At 49.5% G+C, this 9,085-nt stretch overlaps 1 protein-coding gene across 1 annotated transcript in view; it reads right to left on the bottom strand.

The window, feature by feature from the left end:
• The window catches only part of SPATA48 (spermatogenesis associated 48), a 55,533-nt gene that overhangs the window by 2,328 nt on the left and 44,120 nt on the right, over positions 1 to 9,085 (bottom strand). Inside the window, exon 8 of the mRNA XM_021703749.1 lies at positions 2,475 to 2,582. Within this exon, the coding sequence (XP_021559424.1) occupies positions 2,475 to 2,582 (108 nt within the window). The remainder of the gene's footprint in view (positions 1 to 2,474; positions 2,583 to 9,085) is intronic.

The following is a 9,085-nucleotide window of genomic DNA, read 5'->3' as shown; positions in this document are numbered from 1 at the left end:
AGGAACAGCAGAACAGCAGGAAGAACACCAGGAACATTAGGAACAGCAGGAAGAGCACCAGGGACATTAGGAATAGCAGGAACAGCAGGAACAGCAGTAGCAACATTAGGAACAGCAGGAACAGCAGTAGGAACAGGAGGAACAGCAGGAACAGCACCAGGAACAGCGGGAACAGCACCAGCAACATTAGGAACAGCGGGAACAGCACCAGGAACATTAGGGACAGCAGGAACAGCAGGAACAGCAGTAGGAGCATTATAGCATTAGTAACAGTTCAGTAACAGTGAAGGATGGTTTTCCACTTGGAAATAGATTTCTTTGAAATATAGTAGAACATGGAACCGCTAGATCACGTGGCCGGGGAAACGTGCTAGACCCACCAGGTATCAGAGCTGTGGTCTGAGACGTATGGGGAGAGATGACGGATCATGAAGGAAGAAGGCAAGGGATCAGGAATGTTCACATTTGCCCTGGGAAGACATAACTGGGTCTGTCCCCTGTCATTATCCACCCAGACACAGTGTATGATTCCATCTTTGTGGACACTATGTCTAAACAACAGACATCAGAATGCATTTAATTTTGCAATTGTTTCTTTAGGCCCATCAGTGAAATAAAATCCATTAATTGTCTAAATTTCCATCAGTCCTGCCTTTGCAAATGGATCTGTGACTTTGGAAAATGTGTCCTGAGAGAAAACTGATTGAATGCAAAATAGTAGCCTTGAAAGCCAATGTCCTCCTTTAAAATGTTTCTTATCAGGTGACCCAGAGGTTCTAAGCAATCAGCAAACCCAGAATTTAGATCAGTTGATGAAGCCCTCTGTCAGCAGGCACTTCCCTGTGCCCAGTCACTGCCTGAGGAACCAGGTCCTGCATACAGGGTGTGCAATGATCTGGGTGCCCCACACGGCCCTCTTATGGTTCCATGGTTGTGTGGTGAGGGGCTTCGCATGTGGGATCCCTGGAATAAGCCAGCCCTTCCACACACAGCCTGGCCCGCAGATACCTATGAGACCAAGGGTCACGGCATGAACCCCTTCCTCTGCGAAGCCTTCCTTAGTGCCCCCCACGTGGATCCATGCGGATCCCCTGAAATCTTCTGTTTGCCTCACTGTCCTGATCTGTAAAATGGGGAAACAAGAGCCCTCACAGGGTTTCTGGGTTGGTGAGATGACTTGGTAAGTACAAAGCACTTGGATAGCCTGGTGTAGACGAAGCGCTCACCCATGTGAGTGACAGTATTAGGGTGACATGCGTCATCCTCTACTGTGGTTGTGTGTTTCTTGCTCACGGCTAGACTCTGAGCTCCTTGCAAACTGGGTCTAGTTCTTGTGAATTCCTGGAGAACCACGAACTTGGTTGACCCAGTGAAAGCACATACAAATGAACCAGTAAAGGCGTGAGAATAAATAGAAAATACCACTAGGGCCCACGAGGCTCTCCCCAGTTGCCCCCTTTCAGAACATGTAAGAAATCCAGTGGGATGGCTTGGACTCTGCCTGAAGGTCACCTTCTCAGAAAGCCCTCCCGGACTGCCAAGCTGACTCAGCACCCTGTCCAGGCCCTACCTACTACACCTCCCCACCTTTTCTCCTTGGCAGCACATAGCACTCTAAAATCATTTTATTTCTTCAGTTACTTGTGTGCTTTTGTGCTGTCTGTCACACCAGAACGTAAGCTCCTGAGAGCCGGAATCACGTGTGCTCAGGGCCTTGAATGGTGCCTGGCCCAGAGTGGATGCTCAATAAATGTTGGATAAATGAATGGATTCTCTACCAAAAGGGGCAAAGGCACCCTTTGGGGGAGAACCACCTCCCTCCTCCTCCAAGACGCACAGGGACCTCCCAGGATAGTTTATTTATTTGCAGGAACCAGCAACTGGACCCCTTTAAGACCGCATTTGCATTTTCAAGACTGTGTCATGTTATTTGCAAGCCCAGGACCTCCATCAAACATTTTCAGATTTGAGTTATAATGAACAATAATGCGTTGCTTCTCTCTGGCAGCTCCAAATAACGGAGTCCACAAGAGCCTTCCATCTGAGATCTCCTGCTTTCGATTCGTAAAATGGTGTTTAAAAATACATGTGACTTTCAACAGAATGTTGTCTCATGAAAACTAAGGCGGTGATTCACAGGGAGTAAATATGTGGCTCATGCGATGGGTTCCCAGCATCCACCCGTGTTCTGCTGGTCACGCAGAAGTGTGCTATGGGTGCAAAGCTGTAAGTCCAAGAGGTAAAGATGTCGCTCACCTAACACACTTTAAGAATCTTCGTAGGCTCCTTTAGCAACAGCAGGAAGATGAACGCTTCTGTCTTTTGGACTTGACACCCCATTTTTAAAAATGATGTAAATTTACTCTTCATATGTAATTGTTCTTTAATGGAATAACCATAATGACGATCCCTCCCCCGACCCCCGCCTGCCTCCAGTGTATCTGAGCACATTGAGTAATAGGACTCAGACTTACCGGTGCACTTCTGAGTCTGGTGATGGGGTTGTTGATGGAATATCAGAATTTGCCGGGTGGCTGGCTGCGAAATGAACCTTCCCGGTGTATCCTGGGATATTGGCAGAGCTGAAGGAAAGAGTTAAAAGAGAGGGGAGAGAGGAAATGAAAAGAGGCATTTGTGAAATAGTTCGGGTCACCAGCACCCACACATGAAAGTACAAAGGGCGACTCTGGAAATCGGGTTGGCAAACAGGAAAGGGTAGAGGCAGGGGCACGGTGACTCAGAAATGCACACATAGCCGCTCTGCTCTAGGACTGAAAAAACTCATTTCCAGCCCATGTTTTTCCTATTATTTGAATTTGCAGGTATTTTACATACATGATTCACCGCCAAGCTGTTTCCTAATGAAGGAGGACACGGGTTCTTTACAGAACTGCAGACCCGTCCTCCACACATGACCCTGTCATGCTGACTCCAGTCCTAGTCGACACACAACTGTGTGGGCTTTTTTTAAGATATTGAGAGAGGGAGCACCAACGGGGAGTGGCAGGCAGATGGAGAGGGAGAAGCAGACTCCCCGCTGAGCAGGGAGCCCGACACGGGGCTCGATCCCAGGACCCTGAGATCATGACCCGAGCCGAAAGCAGACGCTTACCCGACTGAGCCACCCAGGTGCCCACATAACAGTGTTTTTAACATAATATTTTCTTATCACCATTGTTGTACTGCATTCCTGATGTCGCGTAATTTCTTGAAATTTCACAGACTTACACAAGCATGGGCTTGTTCGGTGCAACCCCACTTACTCTTCTGCCTTTCCTGTCCTTCTCCCACCAGTGAGAGGGGAGGGAAGACAGCACGGGAACACAGGGGAAGGTTCTTCACTGTAGATATAAACTCCCTCTCTAGAAAGGGAAGCAAATATTCCAAAGAAGTATTTTAATAGGCAGTTCAGAGGCATATGTATCCTGACTAATACTTTTTGCATCTTCATAGCACACAAATGTTTGAAGTGAATTCTTTGCTGAGGGAGAGGTGGGGCTGAGCTCCGGGGCAGGGCTGTGTGGGCTCAGTCCCCAGTGCTGCTTACAACCTGTGGCCGTGGCCTCCCCGGAGCCAGGGATGGTAGGGAATTTAAACTGTATTTCAAGGAGCAAGAACCCACTATGTGCAAATCCTGACGCTCACTCAGCTAGTACGTGATCTTTGTGGACTTGAACTGCTAGCATCCTGCGGGTGCTAGAGCCTCAGCTCATCGTACGTGTTTGGGAGGGACAAGAATGACCGCCACCATCGTTCATAAACCAGGAGCGAGGAAAGGGCCAAGACAACGGGCTGCCACTTCTGCTCAGTCAGTGGTTGGCACTTCCCATCCCTGGGCCTTTTCTTCGGGAGTGTGGTATTTCTCGGGCGCTGGTCCTCGTTCGAGACGGATGCGCAGACAAAATGCAATACAATGACAGCTGCAGCAAGGAAACCTCTGTCCAGGGCAAACGACCAGTTCCTCTGTGGGTCTCTTGCTTGCACCCACGGCCTTCCCCACCCCACACACACAATAAGCCAAAGAAAACGTCCAGGATCCATTTGCCTTAGGAGAACGTTTTGAAATAGGAGGCTTCAGGGGAGTTGGTTCTTAGAGCAGCAGGTGAGGAGGCGGATGGAGGAGAGTGGGGTGGGGATGTGGGTGTGGGCTCAAGGGTCAGGGCTCCCATTCGAACCTCACAACTCCGCTCATTAGCTCACAGGACTGCACCACAGACGTGGAATCTCTCAGAGCCTTACTGCCTCAGCCACGCAAGGGGGTAAAGACAGCAAACTCAAGGCCTGATCGTCTTTGGTGGGGAAAAGGTACCTGTTCCTGGGGCAGCCCCTTGGTGTCCCTCCGTGCTGGATCGTGGATTATAGCGCAGACCTTGGTGTTCCCTCCGCACATGGATCGTGGAGCAGACCTTCGGTGTATTCCCGGGCGTGGATCAAGGCACAGCCCCTTGGTGCCCTGCTCCCCACTCGTGGACCATGGATTGTGGCACAGACCTTTACGCATGGATCCTTTTATGCATGGAAAGGGCTCCTGACACAGCCCCTCCATGCCCCCCCACATGTGAATCGTGGCACAGTCCCTCGGTGTCCCTCCATGCATGGTTATCTGTTAGTATTGGAATGTTAGAGAAAAAATTATGTACCAGGCAGGAGTTGTACTAATAAACCCCATCTTTGTCTTGCAAGTGACAAGTCATAGCCTTGCTGTGACTATAGGTGATGATATACCGGCTTCCAAGCAGCAAAACAGGGACACCTGATGCTAACAGAGTGAAGGGACCGTGCATCAATGGTAATCGCAGAAGAAATTGTACACCTTATTGGATCTTGGGAGACTAGGAAAATGAGGTAGGGAGAGAGCAGGGAAGCCCACTGCATGGGGAGCCGGGCCTCTCTTCCACGCCTGACTTGCCCCTTAACCAACTGTGAGTTCTTCCTCCAGGGACGGAAGCCCTCTGGACCCCAGCCCAGTCCCCCTGCAGCAGGGAGAGAAACCCATCCACCTCTTCAAGGCTCATCCAGGGTAGAAGGGGGTTCAATGAATGTGAAGGCGGCCAGCAAATCTTCAGCACTTAGTAGGGGCTCAACTAATTGTAGTTGAAACACAAGATTTTAAGAATTTAAGATTTTAATGAGAAATTTACAAAATAGGAGCCTGATAGGTAGAGAAGGTGAAGTTTATCCAGCACAAGCAGCCGAAAAGATATTCAGACAGTGGCTTCCAAATGTCACACTGAATAACTCATGGGGATTTTTCAAAGGTACCCATGCCTGACTCCCAGCCCCCAGACATTCTGATTTAACTGGTAAGGGGGGTGTGACCTGGGAATTGGGGTCTTCAAAAGCTCTCGAGATAATTCTAGATAAGCAGTGCGTCGAAGTTTGGAAATCCCCATGTCAGAGCTACATTTTCAGGTTTGTTGGAGGGACCTGGGTGATCAAATCAGCGTTGCCAAATTCTAGGCAGTGCCCTTTAGGATTTCCTGGAATTTTCTTGAAGAAGTGTGGCTGTATGTCAGAGAGGTAACCAAAAACAGGGCAAAATTATTCATGTGTCTGTCTTTCCCCCAAACATTCTATAAAGCTTCCATGCATGTTACAGAGGAAATCCCCTTCCTCTGCATGAGATGTTTTTTCCACTGCTTCTGAAACACCTGCAGAATTGAAATGCCTCTAAAGTCATGGCCTTCCATGAGAGCAGTTAAGAAGCCAAGATGGAGGCAAGCGGTCTGCCAACTGGGAGGAGAGCCTGGCGGAGAACATCAGACAGCTCCGCGTGCCCCATGGCACACAGGTTACTGCTGCGAGGTGGTATGACACACCACGCTATCATGATGATACGATGTTGTGTTACCTCACATCCAATAACAACAAACCACGAGCCAGGAGACATTAAAGAGAAGCCACTTAGGCTTAAGAAATGAATTCAGTTGCATAACAAACCAATTTTGAAATTTGGCCAAATATTTGAAAGCGAAAGTCCTCACCCACGCCGCTTCTAAATCTATTCCATTTACCCACCCCCCCTTTGCAGGGACATCACGGGGGGAATTTTTTCCATCTTCACTGCAACACGTTGACCTCCTGTCAAGAAGAGAATAGTCTCTGGGGGACACTCTGCAGCCCTGCTGCTGAGGGGTGACAGGGGCTTTTAAATGTATTTCCAGATTGGTTCCGTGTTCAAAGACCCCCCTCCTCCTCTTAAGGAGAGCAGAGAGAAGCTGGAACTCATTTAAAAATAAGATAAGTCTTCATTGTTTGTCTTTGCTCCATAGCTTCTAGGCCTTTGAACACCTTCTGGCGTACTCCGATTCCCAGAGTAAACTGGGATTCTCTTTGCTATGGGTACGTGGGAAGACATTATCGCCTAAATATGCAACTAACTGGCTTTGTTAAACCCAGCAAAATAAAATAGAAAATAAAGAATTTTAGAATATAAGGAACTTAGTGGGCTTCTTAGAAAAGGGAGCACAGAGGGTGTGTAATTAAAAGCTAAACAGGAAGGGCGCCTGGGTGGCTCAGTCGGTTAAGCGACTGCCTTCGGCTCAGGTCATGATCCTGGAGTCCCAGCACTGAGTCCCGCATCAGGCTCCCTGCTCAGCGGGGGGTCTGCTTCTCCCTCTGACCCTCCTCCCTCTCCTGCTCTCTCTCTCATTCTCTCTCTCAAATGAATAAATAAAATCTTTAAAAAAAAAAAAGCTAAACAGGAAATGAAGAAGAAGAAGAAGCTGTGGGAAGAGCAGGTTGTGTGTAGAATACAGGTCGTGTGCACGTGGGCTGGGATTTCAGCCCGCAGACAGCTTCTTCGCTGTTCCCTGGACGTGGCTCATGCTCACGGGACCAGCCGCTGTATCCCAGGCACTGTTTTAAACACTGGCATGAATTCACTTAATCCTCACAAGACCCCGTTTTGTAGGTCCTAGAATCATGCCTGTCGTGCAGATGCAGAACCTGAGGTTTTAGAGAGAGTCTAAGTAATGTGCCCCGAGCCATTCGAGCTGGCGGGGGCGCAGGACCACCCCCACCCAGAAGGCCCGGATGTAAGGGGTGCCATCCTTGCCGGGATCCATTTTGGACAACCAGGGCCCGCAGCAGAGGCAGGAGAGCCCTGCTACCTCCGAGTGGTCGCATTTACTCAGGACACGGGTGCACGTGCGAGTTCAAGTCAATTCGACAATCTTTCATTGAGAGCTGTTCGGTGTCAGGTACACATCCAGGCAGAAATCAGCCAGGCCTGCTCCTGACACCTTTCACTTAATGAGAACATTTTTAAATGCACATGTAGATGTTTGAAGAACCCAAGTGGGGTGAAGACCGCCAATGCAAAGTAACGGGGAGGGTGGGAGGGGGCGTATGAGAGGGATACAGAAAGAGAGAGGCATGGGGTCAGAGGGCAGAGGGCAGAGAGGCTGGTATTGAACCCTGGGGCTGCCCCTACCAGCCATGGGACCTTAGACAACAGAACTGAAGCTCTGGGAGCCACACTGTGTTCTGGTCAGGGGACCTGTGCCTCCCCTGGAGGGGGCAGGGCAGGGGGAGGGGTCAAGACTGGCCCAGGGCAAGGGGGTGGTGGGACAAGGGCAAGGCTGGGCTTTCCGGGAGGGCCGAGAGAAGGGGGCTGCAGAACATTCTTGGGGTGCCCACAGCTAGAGGGGAAAAAGAAGGAGGGGCCTTGAGCTTGGATTTACTTGTTTTGACTGTCGGGAGAGAAATCTAAATAAGACCACCATCATTTTGGACATTGGGTTGTGTTTCTCAGAATGGAAGATATTTGGGCCCCAAGATCTGTTCAGGAATTGCATTTTATTACCCTCATTGAGTGCCTACACTTGCTTTTCCTCTGTTCTTAGAATGTCCCCGAAGGGAAGGAGACACAGAAATAACCCAGAGGCTTTGAATGCCAACAGGGCTGGATGGAGGCTTCCCCAGACGCAAAGGCATGTCCTTGTGAGCAGGGCATGAGCTTGCCCTGGGGGTTAGGTGGCCCGTCTCTCAGTCTCTCCTGAAATGAGTGCTCTGGGGCTCTTTACATCATGCCCTCCAGCCTCAGCCTCCTCATCTGTAAAATGGGGACCGTACCTGTTCCCGCGCCTCTGGCCTCATCACACAATTTTGAAAAACAAATGAAGGAGTAGATGTGAAAGTCCTCTGAAAAGGCAGAAGTGTCGGCTAAGGTAAGGAACTACTATTCATAGCCTCATTCTTGAACCTGGGTTGTGGTAAGGTTGTGTGTGCGTGCGTGTGTGTGTGTGTGTGTGTGTGTGTGTGTGTGTGTCTGTTTTTAAAGGTGCAGCACACCGTGGTGACTGACAGGAAGGCCCCGCCTTCTTCCATCTCAGACCTTGGTCCTCACCTGCCTGAGGATCCATTCTGGACAATCAGTGGTTATCTGCAAATGCTTCATCGCAGAGATGACTGAGGTGAAGACACAGTGAATATGAAACCGTGTACAGTCTTGAAATGAAGGATTACAGCCTCGTGGAAGACAGCCCAGTGGGGGAAGAGGGGGGCCTGGCGGGCTTGGGAAAACAGGCCAGTGGTGGCTGGAAAGCACCAGGTGTGGGGGCGGGAGGCACGGGTTCATGGCCAGCTTCCACTTCACTAGGCTGTGTCACCTGGGCGGGCACCTCTCCTTCTCTGAGCCTATTTCCCTGCTGGTAAAACCAGGGGCTGGGCCAGGTGAGAGGCATTACCTAAGACCCCAGGTCCGTAGCTCCAACAGCTGGTCGTTGGCAAAAGAAAACCCACTTCCAGCATTTCCTTAGGAAAGAGCAGAATTTTATGCCTTTGGATCCTGACTTTGCACAGATACGCTGTTCCATATCATTCCCACAGTTAGGTGCTTTGCACCGATGACTCTTGAACGCAAAGCATTTTGGAACGACATGGAATCACAGATAATTACTAAAAGGAAACAAACTTCTCATCAACCTTGTTCATTAAGCTCTTGCAAAGAATATAGCTCTTACATTCAAGAGAAGGATAAAAAAATCATATTTGGGGGGGAAGGGGGTTTCCTTATGTTAGTTTTTGCTTTATTTTTTTTGCTTGACACAGATTCTAAGTGAGGAGTGACTTTTTTTTTTTT

This window comes from Neomonachus schauinslandi, chromosome 12, assembly GCF_002201575.2.
Source record: "Neomonachus schauinslandi chromosome 12, ASM220157v2, whole genome shotgun sequence".
Lineage (NCBI taxonomy): Eukaryota > Metazoa > Chordata > Mammalia > Carnivora > Phocidae > Neomonachus > Neomonachus schauinslandi.
The sequence above is the reverse complement of the archived record's forward strand: the minus strand, read 5'-3'. Positions and strand labels throughout refer to the sequence as shown.